This window comes from Phocoena phocoena, chromosome 8 (assembly GCF_963924675.1).
Source record: "Phocoena phocoena chromosome 8, mPhoPho1.1, whole genome shotgun sequence".
In the NCBI taxonomy this organism is placed as follows: Eukaryota; Metazoa; Chordata; class Mammalia; order Artiodactyla; family Phocoenidae; genus Phocoena; species Phocoena phocoena.
The window spans coordinates 60,500,249-60,519,825 of record NC_089226.1 but is presented as its reverse complement, the minus strand read 5'-3'; the positions used below and the strand labels follow the sequence as shown (position 1 = coordinate 60,519,825).

General features: G+C 48.3%; 2 protein-coding genes across 2 annotated transcripts in view; both read left to right on the top strand.

Annotated features, from left to right (window-relative positions):
• NUP98 (nucleoporin 98 and 96 precursor) overlaps positions 1 to 2,711 on the top strand; it is a 98,758-nt gene extending 96,047 nt beyond the window's left edge. The window contains exons 30-33 of the mRNA XM_065882522.1: positions 349 to 590; positions 1,053 to 1,207; positions 2,270 to 2,381; positions 2,494 to 2,711. Coding sequence (XP_065738594.1) covers positions 349 to 590; positions 1,053 to 1,207; positions 2,270 to 2,381; positions 2,494 to 2,711 — 727 coding nt within the window. The remainder of the gene's footprint in view (positions 1 to 348; positions 591 to 1,052; positions 1,208 to 2,269; positions 2,382 to 2,493) is intronic.
• Positions 2,712 to 17,139: 14,428 nt separating this feature from the next.
• CHRNA10 (cholinergic receptor nicotinic alpha 10 subunit) lies at positions 17,140 to 18,559 on the top strand. Its single transcript, XM_065882057.1, has 2 exons — positions 17,140 to 17,416; positions 18,102 to 18,559. The coding sequence occupies exons 1-2, from the start codon at positions 17,140 to 17,142 to the stop codon at positions 18,557 to 18,559; spliced, it is 735 nt and encodes a 244-aa protein (XP_065738129.1).
• The last annotated feature ends 1,018 nt before the right edge of the window (positions 18,560 to 19,577 follow it).

The window sequence follows — 19,577 nt, the reverse complement described above, 5'->3', positions numbered from 1 at the left end:
AACACAACATTGTAAATCAACTGTACTCCAATAAAATTTTTAAAAAGGAAAGAAATGAGCTGAGTCAGGAGAAAACCTTTTCAGGGTAGTGGGCAACCTTCCCAAGAGTATTCGTTTTCAGACTTTTTTGACCTTGAAAATATAATGTTTTTACAGAATGCTTCTATTCTGTTTCATTTTAAAAATTAATGCTGGTGTGATAGCTTTTTAAATGAAGTTTGAGGTGATCCGCTAAGGGTCAGGACCTGCAGTTTAAGAGACTGCCTCACGGGCCACTGTGAGCTGTCTGAGGCAGCCTTCTCCATCAGTGAGAATAAGATTTATCCCAGCTGACCTTTCCTCCTACAGTATGCGTGAGAAGGCTGTTCGAGAGCTGCTTACGCGGCACTGCCAACTGTTGGAGACCCCTGAATCATGGGCTAAGGAGATTTTCCTGACCGAGAAGCTTTGTGTGCCTGCTGAGTGGATTCATGAGGCCAAAGCAGTGCGAGCACACATGGAATCCGACAGGCACTTGGAGGCCCTCTATTTATTTAAAGCGGGGCACTGGAACCGCTGCCACAAACTCGTCATCCAGCACTTAGCTTCTGGTGAGTGCTTCAGACTAGGGCCTGTGTCTCCTGGAATTACCCCCAATTCTTCCAGTCTCTGAGCCCATGATGAGTCAGGCCAGAAATGATGATCAGAACAGGGTATGGCAGACTTGAATCAGATCACACTTTGTAAAAGCTCTCTGTGCAGAAGATGCTTGGTAAGGGTGAGGGGCGGGGTCAACAGCAATATTGTTACATTCCCATTTGCCAGGAATATTCTTGATGTTCACTAATTATGTTAAACTCTTTGTTTATTTAGGGAGTTTTATTCAGCAACACCAGAAATATCTGTTTGGGAAACTGAAGCTAGAAATTCTTCACAGTTTTCTTAAGAGAATTTCAAAATATCTACTGTAATTCTCAAGTCTGACCCAACATAATTTTCCCTTTCTTCCTGTCTTAGATCTTTCTTCCGTGTCCTTCCTTTGTGCACTTTTGGTCAATGTTTTGTTTCTTCAGATGCCATTATTAACGAGAACTATGACTACCTGAAGGGGTTCTTGGAAGACCTGGCACCCCCGGAGCGCAGCAGCCTAATCCAGGACTGGGAGACATCTGGGCTTGTTTACCTGGACTACATTCGGGTCATCGAAATGCTCCATCATATACAGCAGGTGCCTGAGTTCCTTAAACCACGGCCTAGTTTCCCCTTTCCCTGGCCCACAGAGCCATAGCGACCTCCAAAGACTTGAGCAACGACTTAAAAAACTCATTGACAGAGATAGCACTGTCAGTGTAGGAGGGATTTTTTTTTTTTTTTTTTTTGCGGTACGCGGGCCTCTCGCTGTTGTGGCCGCTCCCGTTGCAGAGCACAGGCTCCGGATGTGCAGGCTCAGCGGCCATGGCTTACGGGCCCAGCCGCTCCACAGCATGTGGGATCCTCCCGGACTGGGGCACGAACCCGTGTCCCTCTGCATCGGCAGGCGGACTCTCAACCACTGCGCCACCAGGGAAGCCCAGGAGGGATATTTTGATGAAGCTAATTTGATGTAGTTACTATGACAGCTCTATCAAAACTTTAAAACGTTTTTTGGTGCTTATTGCCAAGTAGTGTGTACAATGGACATTCCTAAGCCTTGTCCATAGTCAGTCTCCTCCCCTTGTTCTCATCTTTTCCCCTAGTTTTAAATGAGAAGCTTAGGGTTGAGAGATAAAGTAAGGTCAGAGATTTGGTGAGGATGTTTCACATAACATTTGGCATGAAAGTAATTGATTTCTGTTGTTAACAAAGCCACAATTCCTGTTACTATCTGCATAATTAAATGCTGATTCTTAGTTGGAGTCAGGAGACTTAAATTAAGTGCTGGCTTGGGCTCCACCTCTCACTGTGTGCTCTTAAGAAATCAATACCATGTTTGTGAACCCAGATTTATGTAGATTTTTGGTGCAGTGTTAAAGCCTAATAGTTACATGGTTCACGAATGGTGATTTCAAGACTTGCCCAATCCTAGGCCCTGTACACTATATTGTTTTCCTGTTGTGTATAATTGCTAAGGTCTCATCTTATCCTCAGCGACTAGACTGGATGGTGGTGACATGGCACTGCCGGCCAGCTTCTTGGGTTTTCCCCTCCCTCACCTCACTCTTGTTTCAGAGTGTTGCATAGTCAGTCTGTGGGTAGGATTGGAGTGATGGGAGCTCCTCTTGGCCTAATTGGTTCCTCTGCTTCTTTGTAGGTGGATTGCTCAGGTTATGAGCTAGAGCAGTTACATACCAAAGTGACCTCACTGTGCAACCGGATAGAGCAGATCCAGTGTTACAATGCCAAGGATCGCCTGGCTCAGTCAGGTCAGCCTCTCGCCTCCTCCCCCTTCCTGCCTGCTCATTGCCTGTCTTTATGATTATTATACCCACATCTCACCCCCAGTCCTTTGGTGCTTACTCTGCTCTCTTTCTCCAGACATGGCCAAACGTGTAGCCAACCTGCTGCGGGTGGTACTGAGCCTTCAGCATGCCCCTGATGCAACTTCCGACTCAACGCCAGACCCTCAGCGAGTCCCTTTGCGCCTGTTGGCTCCCCACATTGGCCGGCTCCCCATGCCTGAGGACTATGCCTTGGAGGAACTGCGCAGTCTCACACAGTCCTACCTGCGGGAACTGACTGTGGGGAGCCAGTGAGCCCCAGCCTCCGCGCACCACACTCACATGCCGATTCACACTCACTACGCAGAGGTCCCCTACGTTGAGTTGATTGGCACCATTTGCCATTCTCTGGGTTGGCCATGGAATCCACCCTCCCTTCCTGCTGCCCAAGCAGCAACCTCCAGTTGTTCACGGCTTTCTTAATACTAAACACAGCATAAGGGCTTTTGGAACCCCCAAAAAAGGATCCAAGTCTCTTTTTTACCATCCTCAAGACTATTCTTTTTTTTTTTTTCCCTTTCTTTTTGTAAATGGTCAGTAAAGCGTCGGTAAAGCACCTTTGGCAGAATTCCCGCACCCCCTGAGAACCAGGGAATGCTTTTCCTCCTTCAGCCATTCTGGATCTTGTGACTCGATGCCAAACTGCTACCCTACTCCTACTCCTGCCCTTTTATACTAGGACTCTTTAGAAGGAGTGGGACAGGTGATGGGACAAATGTGTTGACCTAGGACTGTCCTCCCTTAAGTGAACTATCCACACAGAAGGAAGGAGAATCTGTCTCTGAAGTAGGTTGTTGATTAACACTGACTTTTGGCGTCAGAAGAGAGTTGGACTGAATTAGGAAGCAGAACAGGGTCTTTCTGACCCATTTAGGGTAGAAGTGAGTGCCTGCCATCGAGGGGTGGGGCTTCAAGGCTTGATTGTTCTTCCTGCCTTGAACGTTCTGTGAACACCAAACCTTCCCCGTGCAGGAGCTCTTGGTACCAGATCACACATCTCTGGGAAACTCCCAGAATTCAGTTTGGTGCCTGGTTTTCAGTCATCTTGCTAGGCCTCCTGTCTGGATTTGCCTGAAGAGTTTGGATGAAACATGGCAGGTTGGGTAGCCCTCCCTGTCCCTCCCACTTTAGCCCAGAGCATTTCCCACCCTCCATTTACAGTCCCAGATGGTGAAACCATCACTGAGGCAGGCAAGGATCTGGGCTTCAGGGGGAGGCAGGGGGCTTTTGCTACACTGCTGCCCACAGCTGTGGGGAGCCCCAGGTAACGGTCTGAGACTGTGGTGTGAGGGCTGTCACAGACAACATGGCATGCCTCCCTGGGTCTTCATGCATGAAGATTACAGAAAGGATTTTATTAAAAAGTGTGTGTGTATATATATATATATATATATATATATATATATATATATATATGACCTAGATTATTTTCCTCTTTTTCTGAAGCTACTTTCTTAAAAAAAATAAAATGAAATGTTTATAGCATTCCTGGTATTGGCTTTCCTTTTGTGGTTTTGAGCCTTCTTGTCCCAAGGAGCTTTATGGTGGCCTTGTTTAATTTGTACTCTAAAGAGAGACTGACCGTGGGTTAATGAGAGAATAGTTGCAGACTAGATCAAAGGCTAGGTTTATAAGAGTCAATTTTGGGGTGAGGGGGTTGAGATTATTGATGGATCCTGACTGCTATACATTTATTTTTATGCGCTTGGATTCCTAGTGGGGAATGGGGCAGGGTTTCAAATTGCCCAGTGGTATATACTTAGTATTCAAAGCCTCTCTGCTCTGGGGTTTTTGTTTTTAAACCTTGGCACTTCATCTTTCAGCTTCCATTGTGTAAAAGAGATAATGATCCCTGATGTTGCTGCTTCACAGAGCTGTGCTTGAGAGGGATCAAATGAGGCTGATGAGTAGGTTGGTTGGTTGGTTGTGTTAAATTGAAGATATGAGCAATTTCCAATGAGGATTAGGCCAAAGATTTCTGGGACATCGATGAGATGAGCAAGCAGTGGCTGGGGCTTCCCTTTAATTTGGGCCCCTGAGGATAAGGGTTACTCAGCTGGGAATCTCCCACCATTACTGACTGACTGTGAACCTGAGCAAGTGAGTCACGGAGCATTTGCTGGACTTAGAGCAAAGAATTTGTTCTGTGTTCCTCACCAGAGGTGTTTTGTGAAAAGTGAGTGCTTTAGAAGTGGTTTGCCTTTAGAAATGTTAAGCACTGTGAATATGGGCAGTATTTCCTCTTAGGACAGGTATTTCTTTTAAAAAAAAAAAAAGACAAAAAAAACCCTCTAAGTCAAATATTTATCACAGCAGCTATTTGCATCACAGAGAATAGACTTAAAGTGAACAATAAAGATGATAAGCAGTCTCTTCTATGTTTCAAAATCGCATTGAAACATATTTTTAAAAATTTAAGTTTCTCAAAAATATAAAAATAAGAACCAGTTGTCTCAAAACTCAACAGATCTGTGGAATCCACAACTTCATACAATGTTCAAAGTATTTCCTCAGCAGAATGCTGGAATAATGCCAAAATCAAAGTTAATAGAGTTCTGGAGATTAAATGTTGGATTAGCAGAGCCAAGACCTGCAGGTGTAACTGGTCTTTTTTAGATGTTTGACTCGTTTTGTTACTTTGTATTTCCAGGAAATTACTTCAGATTTTTTAAATTTGTTGTCTTTCAGAGAACCAGCTCTCAGACTTAACAGTTTTATTGGAGTTCTGTATTGTAATATATTCATTTCTGCTTTAAACATTCATTTCTTATGCTTTCCTAAGGGTTTTTAAAAATCTTTTATTGTAGAAATTTTCACCCATGCAAAAATAAAATGTCTCAGTTTTTCAATCTTATTTAATCTTTACCCCCATTCTTATTCCTACCCACGCACCCACCATGGTATTTCTTTCTTTTTTTTTTTTTTTTAATTTATTTTGACTGCATTGGGTCTTTGTTGCTGTGCGTGGGCTTTCTCTAGTTGCAGTGAGTGGGGGCTACTCTTCATTGTGGTGTGTGGGCTTCTCATTGCGGTGGCTTTTCTTGCTGCGGAGCGCGGGCTCTAGGCACGTGGGCTTCAGTAGTTGTGGCTTGCGGGCTCTAGAGTGCAGGCTCAGTAGTTGTGGCGACCGGGCTTAGTTGCTCTGCAGCATGTGGGATCTTCCCGGACCAGGGCTTGAACCCGTGTCCCCTGCATTGGCAGGCGGATTCTTAACCACTGTGCCACCAGGGAAGTCCCTCACTATGGTATTTCTAAGGGAGATCATCATTTCATCAATACCTAAGCATTTCTAAGATAAATTTTTATAAATATAATCACAATACCATTGTTGTACCTAACAAAATTAACAGTAATTCCAAAATATTAACTAATACTCTCTGCATTTTCGAATTCCCCAGTTGTCTCAAAAGTAAAATCTTACTACAGTTGATCTGTTTAAATTAAATCAGGATCTAAACAGGGTCCACACTTTGCATTTGGCTGATAAGTCTCTTAAATCTCTTTTAACCTATTAACAGTTCTCCTCTCTCCTTTTTTAAATGCCCTTTATTTGATGAAGTACTGGGACATTCATCCTTTAGCATAGAGGGCCAGGGGCTTCTAGATTTGGCTGCTTGTGCCTCTACCTCCCTTACTTGCTGTATACCACTGGTTAGATCTAGAGACTTGATTAGATTCAGGGTCCTTCTCATAGGTAGTGCTGTGTTTCATCACTACGGAAGACACTGTCTTGCTGTTCTACTTTTAGTGATGTTAAGATTATTGATTCAGGTGTTGTCAGCCTGATTCACCCTTTCTAAAGCTTCCATCAACCTTCCACCTAATAATCATGACCAAGATTCACTGTTTCATCATCGCACATTCCTTATCTTTTTATATGTGATGATTCAGTATTTTCAAAATAGAGACTAAAATCAGTTGTTCAGGTACTTTTTTTTTTCCAAAATGGCTTTTTAAAAATAACCCACCAACTTTATTTTAAAATAAATTTATTTTTGGCTACTTTACTGCTTTGTTGCTGTGCGCGGCTTTCTTTAGTTGCGGCGAGCGGGGGCCACTCCTCGTTGCCATGTGCGGGCTTCTCACTGCAGTGGCCTCTCTCGTTGCGGAGCACGGGCTCTAGGCGCGTGGGCTCAGTAGTTGTGGCTCTAGAGCACAGGCTCAGTAGTTGTGGCGCATGAGCCTAGTTACCCTGCAGCATGTAGGATCTTCCCAGACCAGGGCTCAAACCTGTGTCCCTTGCATTGGCAGGCGGATTCTTAACCACTGCACCACCAGGGAAGCCCCCCACCAACTTTTAGAATTATTTTTTTCAAATTAACATTTTTACCCTAAAACACACTAAATATGTTATAAGAAATATTTCACCATTTTTTCAGGTAAACATACCAATTTTTCTGTAACTCTCCAGTCTATTCTATGTATGTGATATTTCCATGTGTTTTGAAGCACTCTTGAATTTAGCCTTTATTTTGGCCTAAAGGTATTCTGCAAAATGTTGCTTTTAAATGTAATTTGAGGGTAAGACAACCTTGTGCCCCCAAAAGATTGAATAACTGCTGAAGAAAATGGTACGGAAAGAAAAATGCATCTTTTACTCCGACACCCATCCCTACAACATCTGCCACTCTTTTTTTTTTTTTAATTTATTTATTTTATTTTTGGCTGTGTTGGGTCTTTGTTGCTGCACGTGGGCTTTCTGTAGTTACGGTGGGGGGGTTACTCTTGGTTGCGGTGTGTGGGCTTCTCATTGCAGTGGCTTCTCTTGTGGAGCACGGGCTCTAGGCGCGCGGGCTTCGGTAGTTGTGGCACACAGGCTTAGTTTCTCTGCGGCATGTGGGATCTTCCTGGACCAGGGCTCGAACCCGTGTCCCCTGCATTGGCAGGTGGATTCCCAACCACGGCACCACCAGAGAAGCCCTGCCACTCACTCTTAAGTCTTGTCTTCCTCCTTTGTTTTTGTTTTGTTTTTTTGGTTTTGGTTTGGTTTTTTGGCCGTGCCGCATGGCATGCGGCTTCCCGCATGGCATGCGGCTTCCCGCATGGCATGCGGCTTCCCGCATGGCATGCGGCTTCCCGCATGGCATGCGGCTTCCCGCATGGCATGCGGCTTCCCGCATGGCAGGATCTTTAGTTGCGGCATGCGAAATCTTAGTTGCAGCATGTGGCATCTAGTTCACTGACCAGGGATCAAACCTGGGCCCCCTGCATTGGGAGCACAGAGACTTAGCCACTGGACCACCAGGGAAAAGTCCCTACCTACTCATTCTTGATAGTCCTCTTGTTTTCGTTTTTCAGTCCTCATTTATTTCTTAAATCATATTACATATACTTAATATTTTGTTTTTAAAAGAGGCAGTATAATTGTAGTATAATGTAGTGTAGGGATGGACTGTTTACCCCAATTATGTTCAAATCCTGGGTCGACTGGAATATCCTATGGAATCTTGGCTAAGTTATTTCCTGTGCCTCAGTTACCTCATTTGTAAAATGGAATCAATAATAGTATTTACTTCATAGGGTGTTGTGAGAATTATGGATTAATATATGTTAAAGTGCTTAGAGCACTGCCCAAAATATATTAGCTACTCAAATTATCATTAATATGTCCAATATCTGTGATCTCTTGCTTGTTTCTATGAGTGTTTTTGTTTCAGCTAACTCATTCATGATGGATTATGATTTTTTTAATATTAATTTATTTGGCTGCGCAGGGTCTTAGCTGAGGCACGAGGGATCCTTAGTTGCAGCATGTGGGATCCAGTTCCCCGACCAGGGGTCAAACCCGGGCCCCCCGCACTGGGATCTCAGAGTCCTAACCACTGGACCATCAGGGAAGTCCCAATTTTTTTTTTTTTTTTTTTTTTTTTTTTGCTGTACGCGGGCCTCTCACTGCTGTGGCCTCTCTCCTGTTGTGGAGCACAGGCTCCGGATGCTCAGGCTCAGCAGCCATGGCTCACGGGCCCAGCCGCTCCGCGGCATGTGGGATCCTCCCGGACCGGGGCACGAACCCGTGTCCCCTGCATCGGCAGGCGGACTCTCAACCACTGCGCCACCAGGGAAGCCCCCCCAATATTTTTGATAACATCTTTATTGAGATAGAATTCACATGCCATACAATTACGCATTTAATGCGTACAATTAGTTTCGCTATATTCACAGAGTTGTGCAGCCATCACCACACAATCAATTTTAGAACATTTTCATCCTCCTAAAAAGAAACGCCATAGCTTTCAGCCATCATTCCCCAACTTTCCCAGACCTACACAACCACTAATCTACTTCCTATCTCTATAGATTTGCCTGTCCTGGACATTTCATATAAATGGAATCACACAATATGTGACCTTTTGTAACTGGATTCTTTCCCTTAGCATAATACTTTCAAGGTTCATCCATGTTGTAGCATACATCGGTACTTCATGCCATCTTATGGCCATATGGTACTTGATTGTATGGACATACCACCTTCTATTTATATATTTCATCAGACTCTAACACCACATAGAAAAACTAAGTCAAATTAGATCAAAGACTTAAATGTAAGACCTAAAATTATAAAACTCTTAGGGACTCCCCTGGTCGTCCAGTGGTTAAGACTCCCAATGCAGGGAGCCTGGTTTCAATCCCTGGTCAGGGAACTAGATTCCACATGCTGCAACTACAGGAGCCCACAAATCGCAACTAAAAGATCCTGCATGCAGCAGCGAAGATCCCACATGCCACAACTAAGACCCGGCACAGCCAAATAAATAAGTAAATATTTAAATAAATAAAATTATAAAACTCTTAGAAGAAAATAGAAGGTAAAATCTTAACAACATTGGATTTGGTAATGATTTCTTGGATATGACACCAAAGGCACAAGCAACAAAAGAAAAAAATAGACAAAATGAACTACATGAAGAATTTTTAATTTTGTTCATTCTAAAGACACTGAGTAAAAAGGCAACCTAGAGAATGGGAGAAACATTTGCAAATGATTTATCTGATAAGGGATTAATATCCAGAATATATAGAGGACTCCTAGAACTCAACAACATAAAGAGAAAAAAAATCAATTTAAAAATGAACAAAGGACTTGAACGGACATTTCTCCAACGAGGATATACAAATGGCCAATAAGCACGTAAAAAGATGCTCAACATCGCTAATCATTAGGGAGATACAAATCAAAACTATGAACCAGATACCACCTCATATGCATTAGGATGGCCATTATCAAAGAAAACAAAAGATGTTGGTGACGATGTGGAGAAATTGGAAGCCTTGTGCATTGTTGGTGGGAATGTATTCAATAAAAAGGTATGTCCGCTGTGGAAAACAGTATGGCAATTCTTCAAAAAATTAAAAACAATTACCATATGATCCAGCAATTCCACTTCTGGGTATATATCCAAAAGAACTGAAAGCAGAATCTTGAAAGGATATTTGTACATCCATGTCCATAGCAGCATTATTCACAATAACTGAAATGTGAAAGCAACCCAAGTGCCCATCAAGAGATGAATGGATAAGCAAAATGTGGTATATACATACAATAGAATGTTATTCAGCCTTAAAAAGGAAGGAAATTCTGACATATACTACAACATGGATGAAACTTTAGGACATTATATGAAGTGAAATAAGCCAGGCACAAAAAGACAAATACTGGGATTTCCCTGGTGGTCCAGTGGTTAGGACTCTGTGCTTCCACTGCACTGGGCACAGGTTCGATCCCTGGTCAGGGAACTAAGATCCTGTGGGCTGCACAGCGCAGCCAAAAAAAAGACAAATACTGACATGATTTCATAGAGACAGAAGGAAGAATGGTATTTGCCGGGGGCTGGGGCTTATGAATCTAAATGTGTGTTTCTGAAAATATCTTGACTGACTAACTCACTAGGACCATAGTGCAAATACTGTTGATTGCTGTGCATTTGTCAATGTACCAGGTAGTTGCCTTGCATTATCAGGTACTTGCATTGTCTCATTTAATTCTTACCACAACTATTTAGGTGAGGACTGTTAATCCCACTAACCTGTTTGATAAAACTGAAACACAGAGAGTTTCAGTATCTTACCCAGGTCAGACAGCTCATAGGACAGAGCTGAAAGTAACTCTAAAGGCTTTGTCTTCAGGGAGATCAGCTTGTGATTTGTGACCACCTAGAGGGGTGGGATAGGGAGGGTGGGAGGGAGATGCAAGAGGGAGGAGATATGGGGATATATGTATATGTATGGCTGATTCACTTTGTTTTACAGCAGAAACTAACACACCATTGTAAAGCAATTATACTCCAATAAAGATGTTTAAAAAAAAAAAAGGCTGTTTTCCCAGAAATATAGATCAATGGAACAGGATAGAAAGCCCAGAGAAAAGCCCACGCATATATGGTCACCTTATTTTTGATAAAGAAGGCAAGAATATACAATGGAGAAAAGACAGCCTCTTCAATAAGTGGTGCTGGAAAAACTGGACAGCTACATGTAAAAGAATGAAATCAGAACACTCCCTAACACCATACACAAAAATAAACTTAAAATGGATTAAAGACCTAAATGTAAGGCCAGACACTATAAAACTCTTAGAGGAAAACATAGAACACTCTACGACATAAACCACAGCAAGATCCTTTTTGACCCACCTCTTAGAGAAATGGAAATAAAAACAAAAATAAACAAATGGGACCTAATGAAACTTAAAAGCTTTTGAACAGCAAAGGAAACCATAAACAAGACAAAAAGACAACCCTCAGAATGGGAGAGAATATTTGCAAATGAAGCAACTGACAAAGGATTAATCTCCAAAATTTACAAGCAGCTCATGTAGCTCAATATCAAAAAAACAACCCAATCCAAAAATGGGCAGAAGACCTAAATAGACATTTCTCCAAAGAAGAAATACAGATTGCCAACAAACACATGAAAGAATGCTCAGCATCACTAATCATTAGAGAAATGCAAATCAAAAGTACAATGAGGGGCTTCCCTGGTGGCACAGTGGTTGAGAGTCCGCCTGCCGATGCAGGGGACACGGGTTCGTACCCCGGTCCGAGAAGATCCCACATGCCCCGGAGCGGCTGGGCCCGTGAGCCATGGCCGCTGAGCTTGTGCTTCCGGAGCCTGTGCTCCGCAACGGGAGAGGCCACAACAGTGAGAGGCCCGCATACCACAAAAAAAAAAAAACTACAATGAGGTATCCCCTCACACCAGTCAGAATGGCCATCATCAAAAAATCTAGAAACAATAAATGCTGGAGAGGGTGTGGAGAAAAGGGAACTCTCTTGCACTGTTGGTGGGAATGTAAATTGATACAGCCACTATGGAGAACAGTATGGAGGTTCCTTAAAAAACTAAAATAGAGCTACCATACAACCCAGCAATCCCACTACTGGGCATATACCCTGAGAAAACCGTAATTCAAAAATAGTCATGTACCACAATGTTCATTGCAGCTCTACTTAAAATAGCCAGGTCATGGAAGCAACCTAAGTGTCCATCATCGGATGAATGGATAAAGAAGATGTAGCACATATATACAATGGACTATTACTCAGCCACGAAAAGAAACGAAATTGAGTTATTTGTAGTGAGGTGGATGGACCTAGAGTCTGTCATACAGAGTGAAGTAAGTCAGAAAGAGAAAAACAAATACCGTATGCTAACACATATATATGGAATCTAAAAAAAAAAAAAAATTGGTTCTGAAGAACCTAGGGGCAGGACAGGAATAAAGACACAGACGTGGAGAATGGACATGAGGACACGGGGAGGGGGAAGGGTAAGCTGGGATGAAGTGAGAGAGTAGCATGGACATATATACACTACCAAACGTAAAATAGATAGCTAGTGGGAAGCAGCCACATAGCACAGGGAGATCAGCTCCGTGCTTTGTGACCACCTAGAGGGGTGGGCTAGGGAGGGTGGGAGGGAGATGCAAGAGGGAGGAGATATGGGGATATATGTATATGTATAGCTGATTCACTTTGTTATACAGCAGAAACTAATACACCATTGTAAAGCAATTATACTCCAATAAATATGTTAAAAAATAAATAAATAAAGGCTGTGTTTTCCCTGCGGCTCAATACCGCCCGTGAAGTTTAAGCAAAGGGGGAATACTGAGGCTCAGACTGGGATGGCTGTGGGATGGCGAGGATGCGGGCTGCATCTCCTGCTTTGTGGGGCCACCTGGAGCAGCCTAAGGCTTGGCACCCCTCTCACCAGGAGGGGAGAGCTTGCTTGGCACAAAGCACCTGGCCTAGACAGATGTGTTCAGTCCCTAACTGAGGGCACAGCTGACAGATGAAAGGGAGCCTGAAGCATTCAGTAATGATGACAGAGCTGGGAGGACAGTTACCATCCACCGGCCCTGTCCCCTCACACCTTTAAGCCCCCAGTCTCTTGCAGATCCTGACCTGGCATCTCTGTACCCTCCAATCCCCCAAGTTGGGCCTGAGCGTGGGTGCTACCTTACAGAATTTGAATAATTCAGGTCCCAGTGACCTGAGGTGTCAGTTTCAGTTGCTCTGTTCCCATGGACACAGGTGTCCCAACTCTGTAATTAAGCTAATGAAAGGGAAAGGGGGCACGGCCTGCTGTCCTGTGCCTCAGAAGGCTCAGGGCTGATGGAGTCCCTGTCCCTGTCTTGCTGAGAATGCGCCAGGCTCCCCCAGAGTCAGGTGTGGGGAAGGGCTTGAGGAAGTCAAGGGGGCTGAAACAGAGGCAGGAGAAAGGAAGAGAGGAAGACCAGAGTCAGGGAGGCAGAGACCAAGAGAGTTACAGAGGGACGGCTAGAAGGAAATCGAGACAGAGAGGCTGAGTGAGAGGTAAAGGGGGTGGGGGGCGAAGAACAGGGCAGAGGCAGAGGCCAGAAGAAAAGGAGAAACAGTAGATGCCAAGGCCCAAGGACTAAAATCCCAGGGCAGGTACAAATAGCAGGGTCAAGGAACTGGAAGGGCTGCAGGACTCCCTGCAGGGTAGTTGGACTCAACAGAGATCCCAGTCTTCCTTCTGAGCTGCAGGGACTGTCCACACCATCCTTGCCAGCAGGGCCTGATGCTGCCGTAGGTCAGGCCAGGAGGCTCCTGTCCAGAGACCTGCCCTTCCTCTGGCTGCGGCAAGGCCATGGGGCCCGGCAGCCACCGCCTCAGCCTCAGCATCTCTGTCTCCAGTCTGGGCCTTCTGCTTCTGCTCCCACTCCTGCCAGGTACGCTCAGTAAACCAGCCCTGGCCTCTCTGGGCGTTGCTGCTGTTCCCATGCTCCCCAAACCTCTCTCCACGTGCTCTCTCTTCATTTCTGTGCTGGGAGCAAGCACTATCTGGGGAGTGCGGAGGAGGGGGAGCTGAAGAGGGCAAGAGGGGGCTTGCCTGACTGGGGCGGGAGCAGTTGATGGGGCAGCTCCCAGGGATAGGGCTGGGGAAGCCAGGGGGACCAGAGCGCGAAGGGTGAGTTTGGGCTTTATCTAGCAGGCCTGGGGAGCCATTGAACAGGTTTAAGCAGCTACTGGTCTAGTCAGATTCATTTGTTTAAAAGCTTGATCTCTCGGAAGTGTGGCAGGTGGTTAGAGAGGTGAGCCCGAGGTGGGAGAGCAGGGAGGAGGCGGCTGCTGCCGTGGTCCATATGCGGGGAGGATGGGCCTGAGCTGGAGAGGTGATGAAGCATTCAAGAGCATTCAGCAGTATGACTGACAGGATGCAGGCACAGAGTGGGCTGCAAAGAGGAGGGGCAGAAGGGAGAGACAAATTACCAGATTTCCAGCTGAGGTCACCGGGGAGTGCTGTTTGCTGAGATGGGGAACACAGGACAAGGAACAGGTTTCAGAACATGGAGGGAGGAGGGTCTTCCCTGGTGGTCTAGCAGTTAAGACTCCGCGCTCCCAATGCAGGGGGCCCGGGTTCGATCCCTGATCAGGGAACTAGATCCCACAGGCCGCAACTAAGAGCCTGCATGCCGCAACTAAAGATTCCGCACGCCACAAGTGAAATGACCCCACACGCCACAACGAAGATCCCATGTGCTGCAACTAAGACCCAGCACAGCCAAATAAATAATAAATTTTTAAAAAAAGAAAACAAGAACGTGGTGGGAGGAAAGAAGTTCATATTTTGGCCCTACACAGTTTAAAGTGCCTACAGGACGTTTAGGACATTCAGGTCTGGAGCTCAGGAGAAAAATCTGGACTGAAGAAAAAAGGAGACAAGGGCAAAGGACAAGATTCTGGGGAACAATACCTAAATCAAGGACTGAGAAAAAAAAAAAAGGACTGAGGACAATGGGATGTGTCACAAAACCCGGGGAAGAGTGTGTTTTCAGGAAGGAGGGGCCCATAGTGTCAGAAGCTTTGAAGACATCAACTGAAGTGCAGCTAGGGAAACAGAGACAGGCTGGAGGGACTGGAAGAGGCAGGGCAACAGGGTTCTGGATGCCTGGTTGAGAACTGGGACTCTTGCCATCTGTTTGGGCCCCTCCAGCATTTGTTCTTTTTGTTTTGTTGTGGCCACATCACACGCCATGCAGGATCTTAGTTCTCCAACCAGGAATCGAACCCGTGCCCCCTGCAGTGGAAGCGTGGAATCTTAACCACTGGACTGCCAGGGAATTCCCAGCCCCTCCAGCATTTGTGGTGGGGCAAGCAGAATCCAGGTCGTTGGGAAGGGAATGGTGGGGAAGAAACCCATCAGCCTTGCTTCAGAAGGTAGTACCTACTCACACTATGGCCTTCACCTCATCTATCCTTGGAGGCAGGCCAGGGAGGAACTAGAGCCACAGGTAGAGAGACAAGAGAACAGGGACAGTTAGACAGCTGTGAGACAGTGGAGCAGCTGACAGGGCCTCAGTCTTGTGGAGGGTACAGGTTGTGAGCAGAGGCCCCTGGACTAGGGTCTCGGATGGACACCCTTTCTTACTGGTCCCCCAGAGTGCTTCGGAGCTGAGGGCAGGCTGGCACACAAGCTGTTCCGAGACCTCTTTGCCAACTACACCAGTGCCCTGAGACCTGTGGCAGACACAGACCAGGCTCTGAACGTGACCCTGGAAGTGACGTTGTCCCAGATCATCGACATGGTGCGTTGGTTGTTGTACAGTCGTGGAGTGTGCTGGTGACAGCGTCAAGGAATGGGGGATTGGGAGACTGGGATTAATCTCCAATCAATTCTTCCCTGTAAACATTAACATTATCAACAATAACAGCTACCAACTGTTGGGTGCCCACAGTGTGCCCAATGCTTTGCACGCTTGAATCCATGCCTAGCAGAGATTACCACCCATGTAACTTCTGAGGAAACTCAGGCCCAGAGAAGAGAAGGACCTGCCAAGGTCACATAGCAAGGCTGGGTGGGGACCGAACTGTATGGGCGAGTCAGGTTTGCGGGTGCCGACCAGAGCTCTGTAGGTCAGTGTGCACACACAGGGCAGGGTATGTGCAGACGTCTGTCCACATCTACGCCCACTCTCTGCCCCCAACTAGGATGAGCGGAACCAGGTGCTGACCCTGTACCTGTGGATCCGACAGGAGTGGACAGATGCCTACCTACGATGGGACCCTGACGCCTATGGTGGCCTGGATGCCATCCGCATCCCCAGCAGTCTCGTGTGGCGACCGGACATCATACTCTATAACAAGTACTTCCTACCTGGGCCCCTTCCCTCTCCTACCCCTCCCTAGAGTTGCCCTTGGCTCTGGTGATGCACTTGTCCCCCATCCTCCACATCGAACCCGGCTCCTTTGGTGCCCTAGAAGCTTTCCCCTAGGACCCTTCTATGCTGCCAGGAAGGTGTTGGCAATTGTGGCTGCATGGTGCAGTAGGGCTTCCTGACCACACACACACACACACACACACACACACACACACACACACACACACACAGCGGCTCATGGCAAGGGCCTGCTGGAGGGACCTCACAGCCCCTTGACGGCACCTCCACTTTAGGCTGTCTCAAGCCAACCCAGGCTGAGTGTCTCCTAGGACTCCTCCGTGTGGTCCAGGGCCAATTCTGTATCTCTCGCAGAGGGGGTTCTGGGACACAAGTGCCTCTTTATGGCACTCTCCACCCTTTTCTCAGGGCACCCCAGGGCCTGCCTAGGGATTTCCTTCAGGGCTTAGCCCTCTATAGTCCTTTATGCCGCCTAAGCCAGTTCTGTGCTTCCCAGACAACACATAGCTCCGCATATTTTCCGCAGGGCCCCTCTAGGAGCTTTGCAGATGACACTCAAGGAAAGCCACCGTGCGCCCCGCGCCAACTTTTGAGCTAGGTCTGTGTCTCGTTCTGGGCCCTTCAGGCGCCGGCCCCGCTAGGCCTCCAAAGGCACAGAGGGCCCTCTCTACCGCTCCCTTTGCCCTCTGTGCCGCCCCCAGCGGGCCGGAAGCGCACCCCTTTCAAGGGGTAGCCCTTACCTCCCAGGCCACGGCGCCTCAGGCAGCCCCACCCCCTGCCCGCAGGGCGGATGCGCAGGCGCCAGCCTCAGCCAGCACCAACGTGGTCCTGCGGCACGACGGCGCAGTGCGCTGGGACGCGCCGGCCATCACGCGCAGCTCGTGCCGCGTGGACGTGTCGGCCTTCCCATTCGACGCGCAGCGCTGCGGCCTGACGTTCGGCTCGTGGACGCACGGCGGGCACCAGCTGGACGTACAGCCGCGCGGCGCCGCCGCCAGCCTGGCCGACTTCGTGGAGAACGTGGAGTGGCGTGTGCTGGGCATGCCGGCCCGGCGGCGCGTGCTCACCTACGGCTGCTGCTCCGAGCCCTACCCGGACGTGACCTTCACGCTGCTGCTGCGCCGCCGCGCCGCCGCCTACGTGTGCAACCTGCTGCTGCCCTGCGTGCTCATCTCGCTGCTGGCGCCTCTCGCCTTCCACCTGCCCGCCGACTCTGGCGAGAAGGTGTCGCTCGGCGTCACCGTGCTGCTGGCGCTCACGGTCTTCCAGCTGCTCCTGGCCGAGAGCATGCCGCCGGCCGAGAGCGTGCCGCTCATCGGTGAGCTCTGAGGGCCTGGGGTGGCGGGGGAGGGGGCCGGAAGAGGACGCCCTCAACCCGGGTTTGAAGTGCGCGGGTGTCCGCAGTTGCAGGAGTGGGAGCCGGAGCGGCCTGGGTGAGCGGAGCGGCCCCGCCGACCGTCTTGGGGTCCGGCCTCGTTCTGAGATTGAGGGGGAAGAGGTCGGCCCCTTCCAGGGAGAAGGGGCAGAGGAAAGAATTGGTCTTTGCTCAAGGACTTGATGGAGGAAGGTCGACATCCCCAGTGTTATAATCACAGGCAAACCATACTAAGTACTCACTGCGTGTCAGGCGGTCTCCTAAACACTTGACGTTTATTAACTCAAGGGAGCAGCACACACACCTATGAGGAAGGTTCTGTTATAACTTGCTTCAGATCATGCTGGTTCTATTTAAGAGCGTGACTTTCACGGGACTGTGGGTGAGTCCAGCCTCCAGCAATGGGGGGAACAATTAGGGAGCAGGTAGCTTCTGAGAACCTGACGGGGGAATGCGGGAGAGGGAGCCCTTGGCCCTTACCTCCTTCCCGCTTCCATCCATTGGGCTTGGAGGGTCCTGCGAGCCTTATGGGGGAATGAGCTCATTCCTCCTTGTGCTCAGGCATTTGGGGAGCTCAGGCCCCCTGAGTTCTTGTTTGGGGCCTCAGTTCCCTTTCCCTCTCTTGCAGGAAAGTACTACATGGCCACCATGACCATGGTCACCTTCTCCACAGCGCTCACCATCCTTATCATGAACTTGCATTACTGTGGTCCCAGTGCCCGCCCAGTGCCAGCCTGGGCTCGGACCCTCCTGCTGGGACGCCTGGCGCGGGGCCTGTGTGTGCGGGAACGAGGGGAGCCCTGTGGGCAGTCTAGACCTCCTGAGTCATCCCCCAGCCCCCAGCCTCCTGACAGAGAAGCTGGCCCACCAGCAGGCCCTTGCCATGAGCCTCGGTGTCTGTGCCATCAGGAAGCCCTGCTGCGCCACGTAGCCACCATCACCAACACCTTCCACAGACACAGGGCTGCCCAGCGCTGCCGTGAGGAGTGGAAGCGCCTGGCCCATGTCATGGACCGTTTCTTCCTGGGCATCTTCTTCTCCATGGCTCTGGTGATGAGCCTTCTCGTGCTGGTGCAGGCCCTGTGAGTCCCAGGGGTCTGCTGCAGCCACAGCAGCTCCAGACCGGGATGGAATGGCCAGGCCAGGTGGTGGTTGGCCCTCAGGCCACTCAGTCTCTCTCCACTGGCCCTCAGAGCCTGGGACATCCTCTCTTCAGCGCTACATACTTCACACACCAGAGGGAGTACTCATTGTCTCTGTACCCTAACCTCTAAGGGAAATCCAGAGCTTTCCGCTCCCCTGATTCCTGCAGAGGAGGGACTCTAAGAAGGATCAAGATCAAAGGGCAGTCCTGGAGGGACAGAACTGAACTCCGATGCTGAGTGTTAGTGCTGTCGGCGAGGAGAGTGCAGGTAGTACCAACAGAACTGCCACACTTCCTGTCTTCTCTTCCTTCCTCTGTGGCTGCTGTTACAGGGACTTGGTCTTGCCTGTCCCTACCTGGGGGCTCAGGGATGGCAACTGGGAATTCAGGATTCCTGGTCCAGTTTCCAGAGCAGGAGGCCACACAAGGATTTGGCCCCAAAGCCCCGACTGATAATAAAGTGTGTGCCTATCACTTCCTCCATGTCCCCTCTCATCCTTAGGGCCCATGGTGGTGGAACTTGGGGACCAGCCTCTTAGGGACCTTAGGACTCATGCATCAGAGCAGAAATTACATCTTTGCTGACAAGAAAATGAGATCCAGTCTACCCTGTTCCCACACAGTGACATCCGGAGAGCTTGAAGGTGCCCAAGGTAGGGGCAGTACAGGAACCAGCATTCACAAGGTATTTGTTCCTTTCTGACTTCCACACATCTTCTGGCACCACCTCTGTGCCTCGGACGCCGTCCCTGCCCTCATAAGCTCACAGTTGGACTTGGGAGACCATGGCCCTTTGGGAGCACAGAGGCAGGGCCCCAACCCAGCAGGGTGGAGAGGCCAGAGAAGGCTTCCTGGAGGAGCGAATAGGAGCAGTCCAGGTGTACATGGGAAGCATTTGAGTAGTATCAGCAAATACCATGGCCAAGTACTGTTCTCCCCAATCGCCCCACCTCCAAACGA

What these genes read in the sequence shown, in the direction of transcription:
- CHRNA10 (XM_065882057.1), top strand. Translation starts at nt 17,140, where the DNA reads ATGCCGGCCCGGCGGCGCGTGCTCACCTACGGCTGCTGCTCCGAGCCC. An exon ending in CGAGAGCGTGCCGCTCATCG is followed by an intron (nt 17,417 to 18,101) that starts GTGAGCTCTGAG and finishes CCTCTCTTGCAG; the next exon opens with GAAAGTACTACATGGCCACC.